The 27,711-nt window shown below is 49.7% G+C and overlaps 1 protein-coding gene and 3 pseudogenes across 1 annotated transcript; 2 read left to right on the top strand and 2 right to left on the bottom strand.

Annotated features, from left to right (window-relative positions):
* Window positions 1-601: 601 nt before the first annotated feature.
* On the top strand, window positions 602-2,455 carry LOC147119332 (uncharacterized; annotated as a pseudogene).
* Window positions 2,456-7,723: 5,268 nt separating this feature from the next.
* The window catches only part of LOC147119329 (uncharacterized), a 34,193-nt pseudogene continuing 14,205 nt past the window's right edge, over window positions 7,724-27,711 (bottom strand).
* On the bottom strand, window positions 15,821-18,919 carry LOC147119331 (uncharacterized). The gene is made up of 2 exons (XM_085984972.1): window positions 18,853-18,919; window positions 15,821-17,354 (listed from the first exon to the last, which is right to left on the bottom strand). Exon 2 carries the CDS (start codon window positions 17,244-17,246, stop codon window positions 16,194-16,196), a length of 1,053 nt encoding a protein of 350 aa, XP_085841098.1. The 5' UTR covers window positions 17,247-17,354; window positions 18,853-18,919; the 3' UTR covers window positions 15,821-16,193.
* On the top strand, window positions 22,616-24,591 carry LOC147119330 (uncharacterized; annotated as a pseudogene).

Raw genomic sequence — 27,711 nt, 5'->3', positions numbered from 1 at the left:
TGTAAATGCAGGAGAAATGGAGACTGGTCAGGGAGCGTCTGTAAATGAAGGAAAAATTATGACAGGTCAGGGAGCGTCTGTAAATGGAGGAGAAATGGTGACTGGTCAGGGAGCGTCTGTAAATGGAGGAGAAACTGTGACTGGTCAGGGAGCATCTGTAAATGGAGGAGAAATGGTGACTGGTCAGTGAGCATCTGTAAATGGAGGAGAAATGGTGACTGGTCAGGGAGCGTCTGGGAGAAATCATTCAGCATTTTTTGGGGGTTGATTTGTGTGAACAAGTATATCAGTGATTTTAATGAGACTCTTTCTGTGTCCCAGCTCCTGTAAATACTGGCTGGAAAGGGGCCAGACACTTCAGGAGGCTCCACACCGCTGACTGCTCATGTGTCCCATCAGATTAATGTGCTTCTGCTGTGTGTGTTTAATAAAGTGCCCGAAGCCCTCACTGTAACGCTCTCACATATCCCACCTGCAGTGTAATGTCCATGCTGTGTGCTTCCTGTCCAATATCCCCCTGATCCCTGGCTCTCCTGTTGCACCAACTCGGTATAATGGGACAAGAAGTGCCAGCTCAAGAGATGCCCAAATCAGGGACGGAATGAAAGGTTCAGACATGTGGAATGTTAATCTTACACAATGTGTGAGATGCTGAGCACCCGCCCAACATTTCACCAACACACCTTCTTTTAAATAGTTTCTTCAATTTCTCTTCTGAAGCCATTATTTTATGACAGAGTCCAGGCCCCACAGGGTGCTGGCTTCCAGTCACTCATGAGTGTAGAACTGGACCCATCAGAGTCAACACCTTCAGGGGGAGGAAGAAAAGTCGATTGAAAGGAAAAATGTTGGAGGTGAGTTTGGATTTCAGCACAGGGAGGAGGGAGAGTGTGTGGGATGGGGATTTACAGCTTTGGGGAAAAAGAGAGGAAAAAATGTTCCATAGAAACTAGAATTGTCTGTTCTGAATTTCTATCTTCTACTTACAGTGATGTCTTTTGTAAACTCCTTTTACAGGGTATTAGAAAGGGTGGGTTTACAGACAGGAAATTCAAACCAAACATCACCTCAACATCAGTGTGACTGGAAAAGCACCAAGCCCCACACACCCGAGTAAGAGTGTTCCAGTGCACTGACTGTGGAAAGAGCTTTTACCAGTTTCACTGCCTGAAAAAACATTGCACCATTCACAGCGAGGAGAAACCGCACACGTGTTGTGTGTGTGGATGAGGCTTCAACCGATCGTCCAGCCTGGAGAGACACAAGGACACCCACACTACGGAGAAACCGTGGAAATGTGTGGACTGTGGGAAGGGATTCAATTACCTGCTTGAGCTGGAAACTCATCAATGCAGTCACACCGTGGAGAGGCCGTTTACCTGCTCTATGTGTGGGAAGGGATTCATTTCCCCATCCTAGCTGGAAACTCATTGCTACAGTCACACTGGGGAGAGGCCATTCACCTGCTTCATGTGTGGGAAGGGATTCACTCAGTCATCCAACCTGCTGACTCACCAGCGAGTTCACACCGGGGAGAGGCCGTTCACCTGCTCCGTGTGTGGGAATGGATTCACTAATTCAGCCCACCTTCTGAGACACCAGCGAATTCACACCGACGAGAGACCTTTTAAATGCTCTGACTGTGCAAACTGCTTTAAAAGCTCTGAGGAACTGATTCAACACCAACGAGTTCATACTGATGATAAACCATTCAGTTGCTCTCACTGTGGGAAGAGGTTCAGGTATTCATCCAATCTCATTGTACACCAGCACACTCACACTGGGGAGAGACCGTTCACCTGCTCCATGTGTGGAAAAGGATTCATTAAATCATCCAACCTGCTGACACACCAGCGACTTCACACTGGGGCAGAGGCCGTTCACCTGCTCCGTGTGTGGAGAGGGATTCACTTGTTCATCCAGCCTGCTGAAACACCAATGAGTTCACACTGGGGAGAGGCCGTTCACCTGCTCCATGTGTGGGAAGCGATTCACTTGTTCATCCGGCCTTCGGACACACCAGCGAGTTCACACTGGGGAGGCGCTGTTCACCTGCTCTGTGTGTGGGAAGGGATTCACTCAGTCATCCGGCCTGCTGATTCACCAGCGAGCTCACACTGGGGAGAGGCAGTTCACCTGCTCCGTGTGTGGGAAGGGATTCACTCAGTCATCCAACCTGCTGAGACACCAGCGAGTTCACAAGTAACTGCAGGGGTTGGATTCTGATGTTATTGCTGCTGTTAATTACAGCCAGGACTGAACCATGTTCATTCTGACAGTTGTAGTTTGTTTCTGCTGATGATAATAACCCTATAACTGGCTGGAGTTAAATATTCTGGATATATAGCTGATTGACTTGTTGGGGCTGGAGTGTCCCTTTAAGAATCATTGTGATCGTTCCCCTTAATTCAGGACTTTCATAAGAAATTATTTGACAATAAAATTATGAATTTTACTTTAACCCTAATTTGACCTTTGGTACAAAATCTACAATTTATTGTCTGAAAAGTTCCACTGATTAACATCTCCAATTAGAAAGTGCTGATTAATCCTCACTGACAATTCTTACTGACTTGCACATTACACACAGTGGCACCTCCATTATCCACCAGAAAGAAGGGGAATGGGAATTGGTGGAGAATCGAGAGTCCCCAAATGTTGCCCCTCCCGTCTGGTACAGCAATCCCCTCGGCATGGGAATGGAGACAAGTCCAATCCAAATAATGGGCTGAGTTTAATCTTTCTGGGCCAGTGGGATTGGTTTATATCAGACAGGAGGAGATTGGTGTCAGTGACTGTGGGATTGGTTTATATCAGGCAGGAGGAGATTGGTGTCAGTGACTGGGATTGGTTTATATCAGGCAGGAGGAGATTGGTGTCAGTGACTGTGGGATTGGTTTATATCAGACAGGAGGAGATTGGTGTCAGTGACTGTGGGGCTGGTTTATATCAGACAGGAGGAGATTGGTGTCAGTGACTGTGGGGTTGGTTTATATCAGGCAGGAGGAGATTGGTGTCAGTGACTGTGGGGTTGGTTTATATCAGATAGGATAAACTAGTCAAAGTTGGAGAAGATATGGTATTCCTATATTTAATGACAGTTAGGAATTTTTTTTAATGCATTCATGGGATGTGGGCGTCGCTGGATGGCCCAGCATTTATTGGCCATCCCTAATTGCCCTTGAGAAGGTCGTGGTGAGCCCCCTTCTTGAACTGCTGCAGTCCGTGTGGTGAAGGTTCTCCCACAGAGCTGTTAGGGAGGGAGTTCCAGGATTTTGACCCAGTGACGATGAAGGATCGGCGCTATATTTCCATGTTGGGATGGTGTGTGACTTGGAGGGGAGCTTGGAGGTGGTGGTGTTCCCCTGCGCCTGCTGCCCTTGTCCCTCTAGGTGGTGGAGGTGGTGGGTTTGGGAGGTGCTGTCAAAGAAGCCTTGGCGAGTTGTTGCAGCACCTCTTGTCAATCAGAGGGTCTCAACCGGGGTCCGTGAGAAGGTTTCAAGGGGTGGGCCCAGAAACTCTCTCCCTCTTTCATTCTTTCTCTCACAAGCAGCCCTCACACCGGGCGCCGGCTCAGTTCCCATTGAGCAGCCGTGGGGGAAGCGATGTGGGGCACGATGGGGCCAAGGCTGCGGAAGCCACCCCTCGCTCGCTGCCAGTTGGGTTGATCCAGATTCCCATCATCTCCATCCAGCCTGTTGCCCCCTTCCCCCCTACAAATCCAGGCTGGGGTTTATTGGAGGGTGGGGCCATTCCCAATTCCAGGAGCCCAGCCCGTTGAACACTTTCTCCCACTGGAACAGGAGCAGTGCGCAGGCGCAGTTTGCGGGACCCGCAGCTCCAGCCGCCGCTCGCCCTCACACCAGGCGGCACCACTGAGCAAGACAGCCCGCGGCCCCGGGGGTTGGTCCCGTCAACCGTCAATCAAAGGCCAGCAGCCAATCCGCTTGGCCCAGGTCCCGCCTCCAACCGCCCGCCATTGTTGGGGCGAAATTCAGAGCGCCGCGAGCGGGAGCTCAAACTGTCAATCAAAGGTCAGCCCCACCCACTGCACTCTGCTCACTCTCCGATTGGTGGCTGCGGGGTGGGCGGGGCGATAAAGGGCCAATCAGTGCACTCCCTGCCTCCGCCTGGGATCGGGGCTTTGCTCAAGTGAGCAGATCATGTGGGCTGGAAGGAAGGCGGCCACAAGGCAGCTTGTGAGGTCACTGGGCCTCTTGTATTGCAGAATCAAGGAGGAGGGTGTTTAAAACATACTATTACCGCACTTAATCGTCAAATAACTATTTATTTCAAAAAATAAAGTACAGTGATTTGAAATGGAAAGACTTGCATTTATAGAGAGGCTTCTGTGATCTCAGGATGTCCCAAAGAGTTTACAGCCAATGAATACTTGTGTTGTGTTACAGGGTGTCCGGGGAATTGTTATAACACAGGAGTGGCCTCAGAGAACCCCTGATCTACACTGTCCCATCAAACACTCCCAGGGCAGGTACAGCACAGGTTAGATACAGAGTAAAGCTCCCTCTACACTGTCCCATCAAACACTCCGAGGGCAGGTACAGCACAGGTTAGATACAGAGTAAGGCTCCCTCTACACTGTCCCATCAAATATTCCCAGGGCAGGTACAGCATGGGTTAGATACAGAGTAAAGCTCCCTCTACACTGTCCCATCAAACACTCCCAGGGCAGGTACAGCACGGGTTAGATACAGAGTAAAGCTCCCTCTACACTGTCCCATCAAACACTCCCAGGGCAGGTACAGCACGGGTTAGATACAGAGTAAAGCTCCCTCTGCACTGTCCCATCAAACACTCCCAGGGCAGGTACAGGGGCATGTTACCGATACCTCCCGTGACTACCAAGGCTAGGAGAGGGACCCTGGATGATATGGGGAGCTGGGACTTGTCCATGAGAGTAACTGACCGTTTGAGAACTGAAATAATCTAGAGTCATGATCGGGTGTTAGTCGTGGCTCAGTGGGAGCACTCTCTCTCTCTCTCTGTCTCAGTGGGAGCACTCTCTCTCTCTCTCTGTCTCAGTGGGAGCACTCTCTCTCTCTCTGTGTCTCAGTGGGAGCACTCTCTCTCTCTCTCTCTCTCTCTGTCTCAGTGGGAGCACTCTCTCTCTCTCTCTCTCTGTCTCTCTCTCTCTCTGTCTCAGTGGGAGCACTCTCTCTGTCTCTCTCTCTCTGTCTCAGTGGGAGCACTCTCTCTCTCTCTCTCTGTGTGTCTCAGTGGGAGCACTCTCTCTCTCTCTCTCTCTCTGTGTCTCAGTGGGAGCACTCTCTCTCTCTCTCTCTCTGTCTCAGTGGGAGCACTCTCTCTCTCTCTCTCTGTGTCTCAGTGGGAGCACTCTCTCTCTCTCTCTCTCTCAGTGGGAGCACTCTCTCTCTCTCTCTCTCTGTCTCAGTGGGAGCACTCTCTCTCTCTCTGTCTCTCTCTCTCTCTGTCTCAGTGGGAGCACTCTCTCTCTCTCTCTGTCTCAGTGGGAGCACTCTCTCTCTCTCTCTCTCTCTCTGTGTCTCAGTGGGAGCACTCTCTCTCTCTCTCTCTGTCTCAGTGGGAGCACTCTCTCTCTCTCTCTGTCTCAGTGGGAGCACTCTCTCTCTCTCTCTCTGTGTCTCAGTGGGAGCACTCTCTCTCTCTCTCTCTCTCTCTGTGTCTCAGTGGGAGCACTCTCTCTCTCTCTCTCTCTCTCTGTGTCTCAGTGGGAGCACTCTCTCTCTCTCTCTCTCTCTCTCTGTGTCTCAGTGGGAGCACTCTCTCTCTCTCTCTCTCTCTCTGTGTCTCAGTGGGAGCACTCTCTCTCTCTCTCTCTCTCTCTGTGTCTCAGTGGGAGCACTCTCTCTCTCTCTCTCTCTCTTGTCTCTGAGTCAGGAGGTTGTGGGATCAAGTCCACCTCCAGAGACTTGAGAACACAATCTGGGCCGACATTCCAATGCAGTACTGAGGGAGCGCGGCACTGACAGAGGTGCCGTCTTCAGACGAGATGTTCAAGCGAGGCCCCATCTGCCCTCTCAAGTGGACGTAAAAGATCCCATGATGTTATTTCGAAGAGCAGGGGAGTTCTCCCTGGAGTCCTGGCCAACATTTCTCCCTGAACCAACATCACTAAAACAGATCATCTGGTCATTATCACATTGCTGTCTGTGGGATCTTGCTGTGCACAAATTGCCTGCTGCATTTCCTACATTACAACAGTGACTGCTCTTCAAAAGTACTTCATTGACTGCAAAGTGCTTTGGGATGTCCTGAAGTTGTGAAAGGTGCTGTATGAATACAAGTCTTTCTTTAACAAAGGAGAAAAGGAACAGTCGGTAACAGGACATCAATTAGTCTCCTCTTATCTTAGAGACGCCAAGGACTCGATACAAAGTGTGTTTGAAACAAAGCAGATTTATTTGACTTATTTCCAGAATATTAAACTCCAGCCCAATTGGAGGGGTTACTAACATCAGAAGAACAAGCCCCAACTGTCAGAATGAACATGGTTCAGTCCTGGATGTGATTAACAGCAGAATCGAACCCCTGCAGTCACTTGTAAACTCGCTGGTGTCTCAGCAGGTGGGATCAACGAGTGAATCCCTTCCCACACACAGAGCAGGTGAACGGCCTCTCCCCAGTGCGAACTCGCTGGTGTCTCAGCAGGGTGGATTACTGAGTGAATCTCTTCCCACACACGGAGCAGGTGAATGGCCTCTCCCCAGTGTGAACTCGCTGGTATCTCAGCAGGTGGGAGCTGTACAGAGCCCTGGTTAGAACCCATCGGGAGTATTGCGTTCAGATCTGGGCACCGCACCTCAGGAAAGATATATTGGCCTTGGAGAGGGGTCGCGGCGCAGATTCACCAGAATGATATCGGTGCTAAAAGGGTTAAATTTCTTCAAAAAACTCAAGCAGGTTTGCAGGACGCGACACACCCCACGTAACGTCAGGAGGCGGGTCATTGTCTCCGAGGCAGCAGGGGAGTCACAACCACAAACAGAGGCGGGCAAATGGAATCTGCCGTTTGCTGCATCAATGTGTCTGGCTCTGTTCCATGGAGGAGCCGCCAGATTTCCAGTTTCACCCACCCCCCGCCCTCCAATCTGCAAGCTCCCTGACAGCCCTGGTTTAGCAGTTGGACAGATGAGGCCCGGCCATCAAAATGGCTGGGTCCTCTCGCCGAGGACATTGGACAGGCAGCACCATCGCACCGCTCGCCCGATGTCCACCCAGAATGAAAATCAGCCCCAAGAAGTCTAAGCTCAGCAATCTCAGCAACGTCAAACACATCCAATATCCCCGATCAGCTGCAAGAGAAGGATCGACATTCCATTCTTGCCCATGTGCCAGTTGCAATTGAGCCTTTCTTTGAAAATGAACCTGACTGAATGATCTGCTCTGTGGTGTTTAATGGACTTGGGAAGCCAATCATATTTGGAAATATGAAACTGAACCCTGTATTTATTGAAAATAGCAAATCTACTTTATTCAGCTGACTGATGCGTCTCAATGGCAAGAGCATTGCGATAATAAAGGTTTGCAAATCAGAGCTGAATTTGATATTTCCACTAAAACCAACCTCAATGTTTCACAAATCCGAGATGTTCCAAGAGTTTTCAATGCGGAGGACCAGACTGGATGATGATAAATATTTGGACATCTCCAAGCACACTGCCTGACACTAGATTGTCCTCCACATTACAAGCTGTCTTATCCTATTCAGCAATGCACATCTTCAAATGAGAGAAAAGGTCGTCGCGTGTCTGGGTTTCTTCCTGCACAATGGACCTCCAGTTTGTTCCCGTTTGTTCACTGCACGTGAAGAGATCACTGCTTTGCTGTCAGATCACAGGCCAAATGTCAGAATTAAAGCAATTGTGGTGATAAGAGTAGCTGGAACATTATTAAGGATCAGAACCAAACTATTGTCAGGAGAAATTTGCTTGGGTTGTGTTTGGAAACAGCAGGGGGTGATTTTAACCTCACGCACCCGGCGGGAAACTAATGCGATCAGATTGGCCGCTTGTTTTACACCCCGCCCGATTTCACTTTCGACTGAAATCATTGGAGAGCAAAATCGGGGAAGGTGTAAAACGGGCAGGAAATTCAATCCCGTCAGATGGGGGAGGTTCAAGTTACCCCCAGCATATCTGAACTAGAAGGACAACTACTAAAAATGACCAAAAGGACAATAAAATAACGATGGAAACAGCCTGAGCAGTTCCGCAGCAACAGGAATCCCCAAATGGGAAGCTTTCTGCTTTTTAACCTCGTACACTATTTATCTACAAAGTACATCTCTAATTATCATCAACAGCAAGCGGCAATATCACTTATTGGAATATGATTGTTTGACTAAGTAAGAGTTCAGCCAAAGAACTACCTGCAGTTATTTTACAAATATAGTATTTTCTTACTTTAAGCAAATCCTTTGAAGTTTTCTTTTGCCTTTTACTTTTTGTTGTGTGTTTTTTTCTCTTTAGGTCCCTGCACACAACCAAAGCATTCTCAGCTGAGGGAACAGGTGGGCAGCTTGCTCTGACCCTGCCATTCTACTGTGACCCGTGGGATCTCACCCTCCAAATGGACTTCCTTGTGGGGACACGCTCACTTTCTGTTGACCCCCCTCTTTCAGTGGAGATTAAGGATTTGCAGTGTGAGGGAGAATGGGCATAAACCCACATCCCACCATTCTTTGGTGCCATTTGTTGAGCTGGCATGCTGTGCCTGTCTCCGTTAATGATTTCTGATGTCCTTCAGTTTTTTGAAGCAGAAACAGTGTCCACAAAGAGCTACTTGTGCTTCAAAAGACTTGAGCCGCTTGGCCAACCAGCCACGTGGACTTTCAGTCCAACATATAATCCATCGATCGATCGATCACTCATTTCATTCATTTAGTAGCGGCAGATTTTACTATCTTACACCACATTGTGTATTTAAGATAGTATCTGAGGACTATTTGAATTTATGTTGATAAATTATTGGGAGGGTAGAAGTGGTGCGATGCTCAACACTAAGAGTCGGACTGTTTCCAATTCACCAATTGAACACTTTGCTCTCACCAACGTGCGCGGGCCCTTTAAATGTGCTGTGCGGTTTCTCTCCCAGCGGCAGGAGCCGGTGAGCGGCCTGCGCGGGGCCTCGCCATTGCTGCGCCACCGTGCAGCCGCGCACCTTAGGGGCAACATTGGTGTGCGGCCCTCAACAGCTCACCACAACTTGTTAAGTGGCCCTCCAGCCCAAATCACTGCCCACCCCTGCCCGAAACCATCTTTAACGGGATTCTGCCTCCTGATGGAGCTGGGAAATATTTTGCCATTATTACCACAATTGAGCACCATCTTCTTTTCCAAAGATCTCTGAGCTTCTCTAATGGCTGCTTTTGTCTCCCTCAACTGTGGGTGATATTTCTCTCTATTCTCCTGTAAACTCATTCATCTTGATCTGAACTGGGTTCAATGTAAGATAGCTCAGGGAGTCAGGCATCATTCACCCCTAGACCTACGCTGGCCGGTGAAACCCCAGTCATTTCCTCAGTAAGGATTCCTCTGGTTCCTCGCCATATATTTGTCAGGATACCGAAAGCCAGCTTTCTTACCGTCCACTCCTGGAGGCCCCACTCCCTGAGCCTACAACCTTCAGCAGGGTCAGTGGTGGAGTTCAACAGCAGGAGTGAACCCAACTATCAGAGTGAACAGGGTTCAGTCCTGGATGTGATTAACAGCAACAATAACAGCAGGATCCAACCCCTGCAGTCACTTGTGAACTTGCTGGTGTCTCAGCAGGTTGTATGACCGAGTGAATCCCTTCCCACACACGGAGCAGGTGAATGGCCTCTCCCTAGTATGAACTCGCTGGTGTGCCAGCAGGCTGCAGTTCTGAGTGAATCCCTTCCCACACACTGAGCAGTTGAACAGCCTCTCCCTGGTGTGAACTTGCTGGTGTGTCAGTAGGTGGGATGAATACGTGAATCCCTTCCCATACACGGAGCAGGTGAATGCCCTCTCCCCAATGTGAACTCGCTGGTGTGTCAGAAAGGTGGTTGAATTTGTGAATCCTTTTCCACACTCAGAGCAGGTGAACGGCCTCTCCCCAGAATGAATTCGCTGGTGAGTCAGCAGATCCCTTTTGCTTTTAAAGCTTTTCTCACAGTCAGGACATTTAAAAGGTCTCATGTTTGTGTGAACAAGTTGGTGTCTCAGTAGCTGGGATGACTGAGTGAGTCCCTTCCCACACACGGAGCAGGTGAAGGCCCTCTCCCCAGTGTGAATTTGCTGGTGTGTCAGCAGGTCACTTGACTGAGTGAATCCATTTCCACACACTGAGCAGCTGAACAGTCTCTCCCCGGTGTGACTGCGTCGATGAGTTTCCAGCTGATACGGGTAATCAAATCCTTTCCCACAGTCCCCACATTTCCATGGTTTCTCCCCGGTGTGACTGCGCTTGTGTTTCGCCAGGCCAGAGGATCGACTGAATCCTCGTCCACACACAGAACACGTGTACGGTTTCTCCCCGCTGTGAATGGTGCTTTTTGCTTCCATGTTATGTTTGATGATATTCAGGTCCCGATGAATAGAGTGACTCTGTCAGATCTTGATGTGATTTTTGAGTTAAATTTCCTGTCTACAAATCCTGCCCTTCTACTACCCTGTAAAATGAATATAAAACAAGAAAAAGGGAGCATGAGAGAACCCACAAAAACACAAAGACAGGTTGTGAAACTGAGCTCAATGAATCTGGGAATTTGTGGGGCCGGTACTAGAAAAAAAGTAACGACGAAAGCTGCTGGATTGTCGTAAAATCCCAACTGGTTCACTAATGTCCCTCAGGGATATGTGGATTGGGCGGGAAAGTCAAGCTGAGGTCGAAGATCAGCCATGACCTTATTGAATGGCGGAGCAGGCTCGAGGGGCCGTATGGCCCACTCCTGCTCCTAATTGTTGTGTTCTTATGGAAGGGAACCTGCCACCCTACCTGTCCCACGACTTCTACCGCCTAGAAGGAAAAGAGTAGCAGCTCCATGGGAACACCATCATCTGCAAGTCACATACCATCCTGACTTAGACATATATCATCATTCCTTCATTGTCACTGGGTCACAATCCTAGAACTCCGTCCCTAACAGCACTGTGGGAGCACCTTCACCACACAGACTGCAGTGTTTAAAGAAGGCGGCTCACTACTACCTTCTCAAGGGCAACTAGGGATGGGCAATAAATGCTGGGCCATCCAGCTACACCCACATCTCTAGAATGAATTAAAAAATCTGCATATGTAAAATAGATTAAAAGCCTCTACAGAAATGCTTGTTCCTAAAACAATACTCTTTTACATTGTAGGGACAGTGTCTGTTCAACAAACTAATCTCCCCCAGAATCCACCTCCCTTGACAATCCCACATTGGAAATTGTTGGGTCCTCCTGGGCTCAGAAGTACTGGGGGTTAAACCCAGCAGCTTCTCCTCCATCTCCACTCCAGCTCAAACTGAAGCAACAAAAAGACCTACACAGGCGGCCAGGGACCGACTTCCGCATCCAGCGCCTGCCCTGATACAAGCCGGCTCTGGATTGGCGGCTCTGCTGTGTCGATCCAGTTGTGGTTTCTCTGTCCGGGTTTCCTGGTGCCGGGCTCATCAGTCACCTGACAACCCATTGTTAGCGGAAGCGCGTCATCCTCGGTCCCAGAGACCGCCTCAGGAGAGAAGATGGCCGCGCATGCACCGTGCTGCAGGGGGAACCGGTCCGTCTTTCCTCCGCCAAGATGGCGGCGCGTAACCCGGGCCTGTCACCGAGAAAAAGCCTCACCATTGCCGTCCGGCGGAACACATTCGGCAGCTGGATCTCATTCGGGCCTGAGGCCATTCTCCAACTTTATAAACCTTGCGGCGCGGCCTACCCACAGTTTATTAATCTCCCGACCCCGGTCCCGCCGACCTGCAGCGCCGCCCGGCGACCCAGCGAGGCTTTCTTTGTAAAGTCGGTGAGGGACACATGACCCGGGCCCACGGCCTGAGTGACGGGAGCTTCTGACCAATAGGGAGCGAGCAGGGCGGGGCTGGAGGGTCCTCCAACCAATCGGGGAGCCCGAGGGGCGGGACTAGCGCCGGCTGATTGTCTGATCCGCAGGGCAGCGAGTTTCTCCAGTCTCTTGTTCAGGGCCCGGGGCCAGGGGAGGCTGTGGGCCTTTATTCCCCTTATTGGACACAAGGCTCTTTGTCTCACAACACACTGGCTCAGGTTTTAATAGAGACTTTTCCAATTCATCAATAAAAGCAGATAAGCCCCGTGCTTCTGTAGAACAAACTTTTTAATATTTGGGAGTAAAAGTACAAGTTTCTTTCCCTCTGGGGAATTTATTATTAGTTTCAGGAAACAACAACAACCACTTGTATTTATAAAGCGCCTTTAATGTAGTAAAACGTCCCAAGGCTCTTCGCAGGATCGTTAGAAAACAAAATTTGACACCGAGCCACATAAGGAGCTATTCGGGCAGATGACCAAAAGCTTGGTCAAAGAGGTAGGTTCTAAGGAGCATCTTAAAGAAGGAGAGAGAGGCAGAGAGATGGAGAGGTTTAGGGAAGGAATTCCAGAGCTTTGAGCCAAGGCAGCTGAAGGCACAGCCACCAATGGTGGAGCGATTAAAATCGGGGATGCTCAAGAGGCCAGAATTAGAGGAGCGCAGATATCTCGGGGTGGGGGGGGCTGTGGAACTAGAAGAGATTACAGAGATAGGGAGCGGCGAGGCCACGGAGGGATTTGAAAACAAGGATGAGAATTTTAAGGATGAGACACTTAAGGAAAAGCAGGGAGTGGGGGAGGGTCAAGCCCTTATGGGACAGGGTCGCTATTTCTGTTCTGCGACAGTTACTGGGACAGACTGTATCTCCCCCTCTCCTCCACAGGGATTTGTGGTAGTTAAAGGGACAGTGATTCTCCTTGTTCTGTGAGATTGTAATTAAAGGGACACTACTCTGAGATGGCTGTGAACTTTTAGTGTCACCAGCCTTTCTAAAACATCTTCCTTTATTTGAAGATCTGTGTGAACTCGCTGGTAACTCAGCAGGTTGGATGAACTCTGAAACCTCTTTACACAGTCAGAACATTTAAAGGGTCTCTCATCGGTTCTGGGGCAGGAGGGATCTGGTTAACAGTGATCACAATATCATTAGGTTTAAAGTAGTTATGGAAAGGGACAAAATAAAATCAACGGTGAAAATACCCAGCTGGAAGAGAGCCAATTTCAGTGATTTGAGAAGGGATCGAGCACAGGTGGACTGGAAACAAAGATTGTCCAGGAAAACAGTGAATGACCAATGGCAGGCCTTCAGGGCTGAGATAGTTCGGGTACAAACCAAGCATATTCCCATAAGGAGGAAAGATGGAGCGTCCAAAGCGCGAGCTCCCGATGACAAAGGATATCGAGGTTAGAATAAAACAGAAAAAGGAGGTTTATGACAAATGTCAGGTACAGAATACAGTCAAAAACCAGGAGAATACAGAGAGTGCGGGGGAAATTGAAACAGGATATAAGAAGGGCAAAGAGACAATATGAGAAAAGATTAGCCGGTAACATAAAAGAGAACCCAAAAATCTTCTCTAAACATATGAAAAGTAAAAGGATAGTTAAAGGAATGGTGGGGCCGATTAGGGACCAAATAGGAACTCATCATACGGAGGCAGAGGGCGTGGCTGAGGTACTGAATGAGTACTTAGCATCTGTCTTCACAAAAGAAGAGGATGAAGTTAATGTCGCAGTAGAGGAGGGGGGAGTAGAGAAATTGGATAAAAATAGATAGAAAGGAGGTGCTAAATAGGTTGTCATCACTCAAAGTTAACAAGTCACCCGGTCCAGATGGGATGCATCCTAGGTTGCTGAGGGAAGCTAGGTGGAGATAGCAGAAGCTCCGACCACAATCTTTCAATCTCCCTCAGATATATGGGAGTGGTGCCAGAAGACTGGAGGATTGCAAATGTTACACCCTGTTTAAAAAAGGGGAGAGGAATAAACCTGGTAACTACACGCCAATCAGTCTAATGTCAGTGGTGGGAGAACGACTAGACTATTGTCAAGGACAAAATTCTCACTTGGAGAAGCATGGGTTAATAAGGGGCAGCTAGTATGGATTTCTTAAAGGTAAATCGTGTCTGACTAACCTGATTGAGTTCTTTGATGAAGTAACAGAGGGTTGATGAAGGTAGTGCAGCAGATGTTGTATACATGGACTTTCTAAAGGCATTTGATAAAGTACCACACAAGAGACTTACTCAGAAAATAGAAGCACAGGGAATTAAAGGGCTGATGGTAAGTTGGGTATATAATTGGCTAAGGGAGAGGAGGCAGTGAGCAGTGCTGAGGGATGTTTTTCTGACTGGAGGGAAATGTGCAGTGGGTTCCCCCAGGGGTCGGGATTAGGACCATTGTTTTTCTTGTTATATATAACTGACCTGGACTTGGGTATAGGTGTACAAGTTTGAAGTTTACAGATGATACAAAACTTGGCAACGTAGTAAATAGTGAGCATAGTAGTAGCAGACTTCAGAAGGACAGAGACAGACTGTGAAATGAGCAGACACAAGGCAGATTAAATTAAATGAGGATAAGTGTGAAGTGATGCACTTTTGGAGAAACAACAGGGAGAGGCCGTATAATCTAAATGGGACTATTTTGAGGGGGTGCAAGAGCAGAGGGACCTGGGGGGCCATATTCACAAATCTTTGAAAGTGCCGCGGCAAGTTGGTGAGGTGGTTCAGAAAGCGTATGGGATACTTGGCTTTACAAATAGGGCCATTGAATACAAAAACAAGAGTTACACTAAACCTTTACAAATCACTAGGAACATAGGACAGGAGGAGGCCATTCAGCCCCTCGAGCCTGTTCCGCCATTCAATGAGATCATGGCTGATCTGCGACCTAACTCCATACACCCGCCTTTGGCCCATATCCCTTAATACCTTTGGGTAACAGAAACCTATCAATCTCAGATTTAAGATTAACAATTGATCTCGCATCAATTGCCGTTTGCGGAAGAGAGTTCCAAACTTCTACCACCCTTTGTGTGTAGAAGTGTTTCCTAATTTCACTCCTGAAAGGTCTGGCTCTAATTTTTAGACTATGTCCCCAGTCCTAGAATCCCCAACCAGCGGAAATAGTTTCTCTCTATCTACCCTATCTGTTCCCCTTAATATCCTGAAAACTTCGATCAGATCACACCTTAACCGTCTAAATTCCAGGGAATACAACCCTAATTTGTGTAATCTCTCCTCGTAACTTAACCCTTGAAGTCCAGGTATCATTCTGGTAAACCTACGCTGCACTCCCTCCAAGGCCAATATATCCTTCCTAAGGTGTGGTGCCCAGAACTGCTCACAGTACTCCAGGTGTGGTCTAACCAGGGCTTTGTACAGCTGCAGGGTTTTGGCCTCAGCTGGAGTCTTGTGTACAGTTCTGGGCACCACACTTTAGGGAGCATGTCAAGGCCTTGGAGAGGGTGCAGAGGAGGTTGACCAGGATGGTACCAGGGATGAGGGACTTCAGTTATGTGGAGAGATTGGAGAAGCTGGGATTGTTCCCCTTAGAGCAGAGAAAGTTAAGAGGAGACCTAATAGAGGTGTTCCAAATGATGAGGGGGTTTTGATCGAGCAAGTAGGGAGAAACTGTTCACTCTGGCAAGTGGGTCGGTAACCAAAGGTCACAGATTTAAAATAGTTGCTAAAAGAACTAGAGGGAAATGAGGAGAATTGTTTTCACACAGAGGGTTGTTAAGATCTGGAACGCACCATCTGAAAGGATGCTGGAATCAGGTTCCACAGGAACTTTCAAACGGTAATTGGACATGTCCTTGAAGAGGACTAGTTTGCAGAGTTCTGGGGATAAAGCTGGGGTTTGGGACTAAATTGGACAGCTCTTTCAAAGAGCCGGCACAGACACGATGGGCCGAATCACCTCCTTCTGTGCTGTTAGATTCGATGATCAGTGTGAACACGCTGGTGTCTCTTAAGGCTATTCGAGCTTTTAAAGCTCTTTCCACAGTCAGAACATTTACAGGGTCTCTCGTCAGTGTGAACAAGCTGGTGTGACAGGAGGGTGGATGAATGAGTGAATCCCTTCCCACACACAGAGCACGTGAATGGTCTCTCTCCAGTGTGGAGGAGCCGGTGTCTCATCAGATCCCCGGAGTTTTTAAATCTCTTCCCACAGTCAGAACATTAAAATGGTCTCTCGTCAGTGTGAACAAGCTGGTGTGACAGGAGGGTGGATGAATGAGCGAATCCCTTCCCACACACGGAGCAGGTGAACGGTCTCTCCCCAGTGTGGAGGAGCCAATGTCTCTTCAGCTCCCCGGAGCTTTTAAAGCTCTTCCCACAGTCAGGACAGTGAAATGGTCTCTCATCAGTGTGAACTCGCTGATGTGCCAGCAGGTTGGATGAATCAGCGAATCCTTTCCCACACACGGAGCAGGTGAATGGTCTCTCTCCAGTGTGAACTCGCTGATGTGCCAGCAGGTTGGATGAATCAGCGAATCCTTTCCCACACACGGAGCAGGTGAACGGCATCTCCCCAGTGTGTAGGTGTTGGTGTCTCTTCAGCTCCCGGGAGCTTTTAAAACTCTTCCCACAGTCGGGACATTTAAAGGGTCTCTCGTCAGTGTGAACTCGCTGGTGATGCTTCAGATCCCCGGGGCTTTTAAAGCTCTTCCCACAGTCAGAACACTGAAATGGTCTCTCATCAGTGTGAACAAGCTGGTGTCGCACCAGATCCCTGGCGCTTTTAAAGCTCTTCCCACACTTAGGACACTGAAATGGTCTCTCCCCAGTGTGAACAAGCTGGTGTTGCTTCAGTTCCCCGGGGCTTTTAAAGCTCTTCCGACAGTCAGGACACTGAAATGGTCTCTCCCCAGTGTGAGCTCGCTGGTGTTTCTTCAGTTCCCCGGGGCTTTTAAAGCTCTTCCCACAGTCAGAACACTGAAACGGCCTCTCCCCAGTGTGAACTCTCTGGTGTGTTTGCAGGTGGAATGAACGAACAAATCCCTTTCCACACACAGAGCAGGTGAACGGACTGTCCCTGGTGTGACTGCGCCGTTGAACTTCTATTGCAGACGGGGAACTGAATCCCTTCCCGCCGTCCCCACCTTTACCTGGTTTCTCCCCGGTCTGACGGTGCACGTGCCTCGCCAGGTCAGGTGATCGGCTGAATCCGCGTCCACACACCGAACACGTGTGCGGTTTGTCATCGCCGCGATCGCTGCTTTCTCCTTCCATGTGCAAAGGCCGATGATATTCAGGTCCTGATGAATCGAGTAACTCTGTCAGATCTTGACGTGATGTTTGGTCTGAGCTTCCCGCCTGTAACTGTTCACTTCTATAACCCTGTAAATTGAGATCAGAAAAGGATCAGAGGCAAACTGTTGTTTAATTTTCCTCTTTCCGAACCCAGGGGCAGTGAAGCTGATTTTAAGGCTGCAGTTGCTGCACAGGTTGGTTGAAAGGATCAGCAGTAATGGCGGCTGTAATACCCACAAGCCCCCGACGCTGCAGAAAGTGATCTGTTGACTCTGAGTCCTGCGCATGTGCTCATGGCTCCCGCGCTCTCCCTCCTGCTCCACAATCGCCCGTCCCAATCGGTCCGCAACGCGCATGCTCAGCGCACAAAACCCCGTGGTTGGAACACCGGGCGCGCATGCGGAGCCGCAACATCTGGTACATATGCGCGGCTCAGGTGGGGGCGAGTCGGTGTTTCACCTCAGCCGCCAGGGAGGTGCGCATGCGCAGGACGACCCAACATTCTTCCTGTCAGCAATCACTCCCTCATTTCTTTAATAAAAACAGAAAATGCTGGAAATACTCAGCAGGTCAGGCAGCATCTGTGGAGAGAGAAACAGAGTTAACGTTTCAGGTCGATGACCTTTCGTCAGAACTGCTTGTTCTTTAGTGTCAGCCAGTGACTCAGTGGGTAGCACTCTTGCCTCTGAGTCAGAAAGTTGTGGGTTCAAGTTTCACTCCAGAAACTTGAACATAGAAATCTAGGCTGACACTCCAGTGCAGTGCTGAGGGATTGCTGCATTGTCGGAGGTGCCGTCTTTCAGATGAGACATTAAACTGAGGCCCTGTCTGCTCTCTCAGGTGGATGTAAAAGATCCCATGACACTATTTCCAGAAAGACAGGCTTGCATTTATACAGTGCTTTCATGACCAGCAGACGTCTTGAAGTGCTTTACAACCAACGAGGTACTTTTGGAGTGTAGTCACTGTTATAATGTGGGAAAGAGCAGGGGAATTATCCCTGGTGTCCTAGCCAATGTGTATCCCTCAATTAACATAACAAAAAGATAGATTATCTGGTCATTATCACATTGCTGTTTGTGGGAGCTTGCTGTGCGATTATTGACTTCCGCGTTTCCTACATTACAACAGTGACTACATTTCAAAAGTACTTCATTGACTGTAAAGCGCTTTGGGACGTCCGGTGGTGGTGAAAGGCGCTATAGAAATGCAAATCTTTCTTTCTTCACTGGCCTCACCAGCGACCTCTTCTGGCTGTTGGTTGATTGACAGCCGAGAGTCCGCGCATGCGTACGCGGGACGGCGGTGTGGGCCGAGTCCAGCACAGCGACCACTCCCGGTCACCAAGGGTAATAACCGCGCATGCCCAGAGGAGACCAACCCACTCCCGCCCTCGGAGCTGCGCCTGCGCATTCGGAACCTGTCGGACGATTTGGCGCGGGCATTCCGGGGAAAGGCCTTGGTGTCGGTTACAGAGTCGCGATCAGTGACGCAAAGTGAGTTTTCTCCGCTCCGATTGGGTGGAGAATCGCGCGGGGTGGGTGGGAGGGGTGGATCGGGAGAGAATAAAGAGAAATAGAAAAACCTGCGAGTCTCCGAACCGAGTGGCGTCATGTTGGACGGAGTACGTGAGCTCTTCGGGGACACGTGATCCGGGCCCACGGCCTGATTGACGGGAGCTTCCGACCAATAGGGAGCCAGCGGGGCGAGACTGGAGGAGCGAGCCGGCGGCGGGTCCTCCAACCAATCGGAGAGCTCGAGGGGCGGGACTAGCGCCGGCTGATTGTCTGATCCGCAGGGCAGCGAGTTTCTCAAGTCCCTTGTTCAGGGCCCGGGGCCAGGGGAGGCTGTGGGCCTTTATTCCCCTTATTGGACACAAGGCTCTTTGTCTCACAACACACTGGCTCAGGTTTTAATAGAGACTTTTTCAATTCATCAATAAAAGTAGATAAACCCCGTGCTTCTGTGGAACAAACTTTCTAATATTTTATAGAATCATAGAATGGTTACAGCACAGAAGGAGGCCATTTGGCCCGTCGAGACCATGCCGGCTCTCTGCAAGACCACTTCAGCAAGTCCCACTCCCCCGCCCTTTCCCCGTAACCCTGCACATTTCTTTACTTCAGGTACTTATCCAATTCCCTTTGGAAAGCTGTGATTGAATCTGCCTCCACCACCCTTTCAGGCAGTGCATTCCAGATTCTAACCACTCGCTGCATAAAAAAGTTTTTCCTCATGTCGCCTTTGGTTCTTCTGCCAACCCCCTTAAATCTGTGTCCTCTGGTTCTTGACCCTTCCGCCAATGGGAACAGTTTCTCTCTACTCTGTCTAGACCCCTCCTGATTTTGAACACCTCCATCAAATTTCCTCTCAACCTTCTCTGCTCTAAGGAGAAGCACCCCAGCTTCTCCAGTCTATCCACGTAACTGAAGTCCCTCATCCCTTATTACTGGAACCATTCTTGTCAATCTTTTCTGCACCATCTCTAAGGCCTTCACATCCTTCATAAAGTGCGGTGCCCAGAATTGGACACAATACTCCAGCAGAGGCCGAACCAGTGTTTTATAAAGGTTCATCATAACTTCCTTGCTTTTGGACTCTATGCCTCTATTTATGAAGCCCAGGACCCCGTATGCTTTTTTAACCCTTTCTCAACCTGCCCTGCTACCTTCAACGATTTGTGCACACATACCCCCGGGTCTCTCTGTTCATGGACCCACTTTAGAATTGTACCCTTTAGTTTATTTTACCTCTCCTCGTTCTTCCTACCAAAATGTATCACTTCGCACTTTTCTGCGTTAAATTTTATCTGCCACGTGTCCGCCCATTCCACCAGCCTGTCTATGTCTTCTTGAAGTCTATCACTATCCTCCTCATTGTTCACTATACTTCCAAGTTTTGTGTCATCTGCAAATTTTGAAATTGTGTCCTGTACACCCAAGTCTAAGTCATTAATATATATCAAGTAAAGCAGTGGTCCTAGTACCGACCCATGGGGAATACCACTGTGTACCTTCCTCCAGTCCGAAACACAACCATTCGCCACTATTCTCTGTTTTCTGTCACTTAGCCAATTTCGTATCCATGCTGCCACTGTCCCTTTTATTCCATGGGCTTCAACTTTGCTGGCAAGCCTATTATGTGGCACTTTGTCAAACGCCTTTTGGAAATCCATGTACACCACATTAAGCGCATTGCCCTCATCAATGGATGAGGGTAGTGCAGTGGATGTGGTACACATGGATTTCAGTAAGGCTTTCGATAAAGTCCCGCATAGGAGACTGGTCAAGAAGGTAAGAGCCCATGGGATCCAGGGTGCCTTGGCACATTGGATCCAAAACTGGCTTAGTGGCAGAAGGCAGAGGGTGATGGTCGAAGGTTGCTTTTGTGACTGGAAGCCTGTGTCCAGTGGGGTACCGCAGGGATCGGTGCTGGGTCCCTTGCTGTTTATGGTCTACATTAATGATTTGGATGTGAACGTAAAAGGTATGATCAGTAAGTTTGCAGATGACACGAAAATTGGTGGGGTGGTAAATAGCGAGGAGGGTAGCCTCAGTCTGCAGGACGATATAGATGGGTTGGTCAGATGGGCGGAACAGTGGCAAATGGAATTTAACCCTGAAAAGTGTGAAGTGATGCATTTTGGGAGGACTAACAAGGCAAGGGACTACACAATGAATGGTAAGACCCTAGGAAAGACAGAGGATCAGAGGGACCTTGGTGTGCATGTACATAGATCCCTGAAGGCAGCAGAACAGGTGGATAAGGTGGTTAAAAAGGCATATGGGATACTTGCCTTCATTAGCCGAGGCATAGAATATAAGAGCAGGGAGGTTATGATGGAGCTGTACAAAACGCTGGTTAGGCCACAGCTGGAATACTGTGTGCAGTTCTGGTCGCCACACTATAGGAAGGATGTTATTGATTTGGAGAGGGTGCAGAGGAGATTCACCAGGATGTTACCTGGGCTGGAGCGTTTCAGCTATGAAGAGAGACTGGACAGGCTGGGGTTGTTTTCCTTGGAGCAGAGAAGGCTGAGGGGGGACCTGATTGAGGTGTACAAAATTATGAGGGGCATAGATAGGGTAGATAGAAAGGAACTTTTCCCCTTCGTAGAGGGGTCAATAACAAGGGGGCATAGATTCAAGGTAAGGGGCAGGAGGTTTAGAGGGGATTTGAGGAAGAACTTTTTCACCCAGAGGGTGGTTGGAATCTGGAACTCACTGCCTGAAAGGGTGGTAGAGGCAGGAACCCTCACAACATTCAAGAAGCATTTGGATGAGCACTTGAAATGCCATGGCATACAAGGCTACGGACCAAATGCTGGAAAATGGGATTAGATCAGACGGCTTGATGGCCGGCGCGGACACGATGGGCTGAAGGGCCTCTTTCTGTGCTGTATAACTCTATGACTCGATCCCTCACTGGTACCTCATCAAAAAACTCAATCAGAATCAGAGCGGTTTCTGGGGCGCGGGGAATTGTGGGTGCTGCGGCCGCCATTAGTCAGAGGCTGTTGGGAAGAGTTTTATTGCAGGCTGACGGAAGTCGGTTCCTGGCCGCCTGTGTAGGTCTTTTTGTTGCTTCAGTTTGAGCTGGAGTGGAGATGGGGGCGAAGCTGCTGGGTTTAACACCCAGTACTTCTGAGCCCAGGAGAACCCAACAATTTCCAATGTGAGACTGTCAAGGGAGGTGGATTCTGGGGGAGATTAGATTGCTAAGCAGACACTGTTCGCACAGTGTAAAAGAGTATTGTTTTAGGAACAATTATTTCTGTAAAGGCTTTTAATGCATTTTACATACAGATTTTAAAAATTAATTCTTGGGATATGGGCATCGCTAGCAAGGCCAGCATATATTGCCAATCCCCAGTGTCCCGTTGAGAAGGTGATGGTGGACCTTCTTCTTGAACTGCTGCAGTCCGTGTGGTGAAGGTACTCCCACAATGCCAGGTGTTACCAGATTTTGACTCAGCAACGAACGGTGATATTTGTCCAAGTCAGGATGGTGAGTGACTTCGAGGGGAACTTGGTGGTGATTGTGTTCCCATGTACCTGTTTCCCTTGTCCTTCTACGAGCTGGAGGCTGCGGGTTTGGGAGTTTTTGTCAAAGTTGTTGTCGAGCTGCAGATGTATAAAGTCTCTCTCCTTTGACCCCTCCCACTCCCACCTCTCTCTCTCTCTCCTCCCATAGAGGCCAGAGTCGTGTGTAGGCCCAGACCAGGTGGCAGTTTTCCTTCCCTGAAGGACATCAGTGAACCAGTTGGGATTTTACGACAATCCGGCAGCTTTCATAGTCACTTTTTTCTGGTGCCAACCCCACAAATGACCAGATTCATTGAGCTCAATTTCACAACCTGCCTTTGTGTTTTTGTGTGTTCTCTCTCACGCTCCCTTTTTCCTGTTTTAAATTCATTTTACAGGGTATTAGAAGGGGAGGATTTGAAGACGGGAAACTCAAACAAAACATCACATCAAGATCTGACAGAGTCACTTGATTCATTGGGACCTGAATATCATCAGATTTGAGCATGGAAGCAAAAAGCACCGTTCACAGCGGGGAGAAACCGTACACGTGTTCTCAATGTGGACGAGGCTTCAGTCGATCATCTGGCCTGTCGAGACACAAGCGCAGTCACACTGGGGAGAAACTGTAAATGTGGAGACTGTGGGAAAGGATTCAGTTACCCATTTGAGTTGGAAATTCATCGACACAGTCACACCAGGGAGACACTGTTCACCTGCCCAGAGTGTGGGAAGGGATGCACTCATTCCTCTGCCCTGCTGAAACACCGGCGAGTTCACACTGACAAGAGACCTTGTAAATGCCCGGACTGTGCGAAGTGCTATAAAAGTTCCAGGGAACTGACGTGTCATCAACGTGTTCACACTGACGAGAGACCATTCAGGTGCTCTCACTGTGGGACTGGGTTCAGGCGATCATTTGACCTCACTGTACACCAGCGCACCCACACTGGGGAGAGGCCGTTCACCTGCTCCGTGTGTGGGAAGGGATTCACTCAGTCATCCCAGCTTACTAAACACCAGCTTGTTCACACTGATGAGAGACCTTTTAAATGTTCCGACTGTGAGAAGTGCTTTAAAAGCAAAAAGGATCTGCTGACACACCAGCGAGTTCACAGTGGGGAGGGGCTGTTCACCTGCTCCTTGTGTGGGAAAAGATTCGCCCATTCATCCCAACTACTGAAACACCAGCATGTTCACACCGGGGAGAGGCCGTTCATTTGCTCTGTGTGTGGGAAGAGATTCACTGATTCATCCAACCTGCTGAGACACCAGCAAGTTCACATGTGACTGCCGAGGTTGGATTCTGCTGTTATTGCTGCTGTTAATCACATCCAGGACTGAACCGTGTTCATTCTGACAGTTGGGGTTTGTTTCTGCTGATGTTAATAACCCCTATAACTGGGCTGGAATTTAATATTCTGGATAATATTCTGGAGACGTTAAACCAGCCCCGTCTGCGCTCTCAGGTGGATGTAAAATATCCCATGGCACTATTTCGAAGAAGAGCAGGGGAGTTATCCCCGGTGTCCTGGCCAATATTTATCCTTCAATCAACATAACAAAAAAAAAGTACCTGGTCATTATCATGTTGCTGTTTGTGGGAGCTTGTTGTATGCAAATTGGCTGCCACATTACAACAGTGACTCCACTTCAAAAATACTTCATTGCCTGTAAGTGCTTTGGGATGTCCTGAGGTCGTGAAAGGCGCTATAGAATGCAAGTCTTTCTTTTATAAATGTCAAATAATCAGCTTTGTTTAAAACACATTGTTGTAGATTTTCTTCTTTCCCACCTGAGTGTTTAGCATCACCTGGCTGGAACTCAGAAAGGACAATCTGGGGGAGGATCGTACGGCGGGAACAGAACTTCAGCCTGGACACAGTCCTTCAGGGCCACACTGAGAGGGGCAAACGGCACTTTGGTCTTTCTCGTCTCTCTTCACTGACAGCAAAGTCCCCATGTGAGTTAATCTTGAGGCCTGTAAGAAATGTGTCCCAGCCGCTCCCTTCCATGGTTCAGAGCTCCTAGGCACGGAAGAGAAGGCTCCTTTACAAGAGTCAGGAAGAACAACGGTGAACGCTGGAAACGTGCTGTCAAATCAGAGATTGGTGTAAAACTGCGATCTGCTCCTGACTGAAAGTGACACGGCAGGTTTAAGTTTCTAGTCTAAAAATCACAGGTAATTATTCCACGAAGATTTAACATGATTGTGTGACAGTCCTGAGTCTACCATTTTAAGGCAGGCATTAACCCATTTAATATAAACCCATTTAAAATAAATTGGTTAAAGCCTACATTAAAATAGCAGAGGGAGGAGTTCACAGGAGCCTGTTAACTGCTGGTACAATTATACAACAGACATTTGATCTCCAGATAAAGAAGGACCTGCAGCGTGTTTCCAGGAATTCCCTGTTTTATTGATGTGTGTGTTAGACACCAGGATAACTAAAGATACATGACCGGAACATCCACGGGGATGCGATCCCGACAGTTACTCTGGGATCACTCCCGCTGTGGAACTCCACCACTGACCCTGCTGAAGGTTGTAGGCTCAGGGAGTGGGGCCTCCAGGAGTGGACGGTAAGAAAGCTGGGTTTTATTAGAAGATCAGATTTAATATGAAATAGAGTCATAAAAGTAAAGTCTTCCCAGTTTTATGTACATGTATGTGTGGTAAACCACTGTTTGTATTCCACTGTGTACATGTCTGTACATGCCTCGGCTGACTCCTCCCACGAGTCCAGGTATAAAGGTGACTGCTCCACAGTCCCTCGGTATTCTGGACTGGTCGACCACTCGAGGCACACCTTCATTCTCTTGTTAATAAAAGCCTGTTAGTTACTCGCTTAACCTCAGTCTTTTGAGTCATTGATAGCGCATCAATTTTATTAACAAGGTTTTTTTTATAATGGAGAAGATCCTCACACCAGCATGCCTAGACTTAGACCATCGGGAGGCGGACGCATCCACCAAGTTTGCTCACTGGCTTAGGTGCTTTGAAAAATTCCTGATCGCCTCCGCTGCAACGTTCAAATCGGATGAGGACAAACTGGATGTCCTGAACTCCAAAGTGAACCACCGAGCGTACTCGGTCATCCAGGACGCGACCTCGTACACGGCTGCTATCAAGCTCCTCAAGGACCAGTACACGCGCCCAGTGAACGAGGTGTACGCCAGGCACCTCCTGGGGAGTCGTAAACAACAACCTGGGGAATCGACCGAGGAATACCTTCAGGCACTGTCTGTGCTTGGCCGGGCCTGTGGTTGTAAGGATGTAAAGGCCGCCGTGTACACAGAGGAACTTATCCGGGACGCTTTTGTAGCAGGCCACAGGTCCAATTACACCCGACAGCGACTGTTGGAGCAGAGTGACCTCGACCTCAACAAGGCCTCTGAACTCGCACTATCATTGGACGCAGCCTACCGGGACATGGATGCCTACTCCTCTGCACCGTGGACGCCGCGGGGAATGACAGCCTGGGACACGGTAGGACCGTCTCATAGCGCCGTGCCACCCCAGCCACATCCCAGCAACGGCCCAACTACCGCAGCAGTGTCCCAAGGCCAGAAATGCTACTTCTGTGGCCAGGCCAAACACCCCAGAGCGCACTGCCCGGCGAAAAATGCGATCTGCTCGGGCTGCGGGAAGAAGGGACACTACGCCAGCGTCTGCAGGGCCAAAGCCACCCCGAACCCCAGCAGCGCCGCGTGTGGGCCGTGCGGGCCGCCATCTTGGGCCCCCCCAGCCATGTGCGAACCACCGGAACAGCAGCCATTTTGGACGCCTCCAGCCACATGGGGATCATGGACGCCGCCATCTTGGACGCCAGCCGGGACGCAGCAGGCCCCCAACACCGCCTCATCTGATACCCGCAACGACACACCGACCCCTACGCTGGCCTCCGTTACGCTGGACCAAGCGAGACCGCACCAACTGGCCCGGTCCACAATGGACATTAAGGTAAATGGTCACGAAACAATCTGCCTTTTTGACTCTGGGAGCACAGAGAGCTTCATCCACCCCGACATGGTGCGGCGTTGCTCTCTCCCAGTCCTGCCTGCGCACCAGCGGATTTCTATGGCCTCCGAGTCCCAGTCGGCGGACATTGGCGGCTACTGCGTGGTGACACTCTTAGTAGACGGGACTGTGTACGATAATTTTAAACTTCTGGTCCTGCCCCACCTCTGCGCTGCCGTTCTACTGGGGTTAGATTTTCAGTGCCACCTTAAAAGTGTTACGATGGCGTACGGTGGACCCCTCCCCCCACTCACAGTCCGCAGCCAGCAGCTTCCAAATTGCCCGCCGCGCACCAGGTGCAACCGCTCCACACTCAGAGTCACCCCCCCCCCCCACTGTTGCTAACCTCACCCCCGACTGTAAGCCCATCGCCACAAAGAGCAGGCGATACAGTGCCGGGGACAGGGTTTTCATTAAAACCGAAGTGGAGCGGCTCCTGAAGGAGGGGATTATTGAGGGCAGCACCAGCCCCTGGCGAGCCCAGGTTGTGGTCGTTAAGACCGGCGAGAAGCAGCGCCTGGTCATCGACTACAGCCAGACAATAAATCGCTACACCCTGCTGGACGCTTACCCACTCCCCCGCATAGCTGATATGGTCAACCAGATCGCGCAGTACCGCGTCTTCACGACCATTGACCTGAAATCAGCGTACCACCAGCTCCCTATCCGCCCTGAGGACCGCCAGTATACTGCCTTTGAGGCAAACGGCCGCCTCTATCACTTCCTTAGGGTTCCCTTTGGCGTCACCAACGGGGTCTCCGTCTTCCAAAGGGAGATGGACCGGATGGTCGATCAAAATGCGTTGCAGGCCACTTTCCCATATCTGGACAATGTGACCATCTGCGGCCATGACTTGCAGGACCATGACGCAAACCTCGAAAAATTCCTCTGCACCGCCCAACTCCTGAACCTGATGTATAACAAGGAGAAGTGCATATTCCGCACAACCCGCCTCGCAATCCTTGGCTGTGTTGTGGAACACGGAGTCATCGGTCCCGACCCCGACCGGATGCGTCCCCTTATGGAACTCCCACTGCCCCACTGCCTCAAGGCCCTGAAGAGGTGCCTAGGGTTTTTCTCCTATTACGCCCAGTGGGTCCCCTACTATGCGGACAAGGCCCGTCTGCTGATCAAGTCCACCTCTTTTCCCTTGACGGCAGAGGCCCGCTTAGCCTTCCACCGTATCAAGGAAGACATTGCCAAAGCCACCATGCACGCAGTGGACGAATCCATCCCCTTCCAGGTGGAAAGCGGTGCATCCGACTTTGCCCTGGCCGCTACCCTTAATCAGGCGGGGAGACCCGTGGCCTTCTTTTCACGAACCCTCCAGGGCCCGGAGACCAGACACTCCACTGTTGAGAAAGAGGCCCAGGCTATTGTGGAGGCTGTGCGTCATTGG

This window comes from Somniosus microcephalus, chromosome 4 (genome assembly GCF_052327205.1).
Source record: "Somniosus microcephalus isolate GS21.2 chromosome 4, FLI_Smic_1.0, whole genome shotgun sequence".
Lineage (NCBI taxonomy): Eukaryota > Metazoa > Chordata > Chondrichthyes > Squaliformes > Somniosidae > Somniosus > Somniosus microcephalus.
The sequence above is the reverse complement of the archived record's forward strand: the minus strand, read 5'-3'. Positions and strand labels throughout refer to the sequence as shown.

Bases quoted from the DNA above. Each gene is read 5' to 3' on its own strand.
- LOC147119331 (XM_085984972.1), bottom strand. From the start codon at position 17,246: ATGGAAGGAGAAAGCAGCGATCGCGGCGATGACAAACCGCACACGTGT.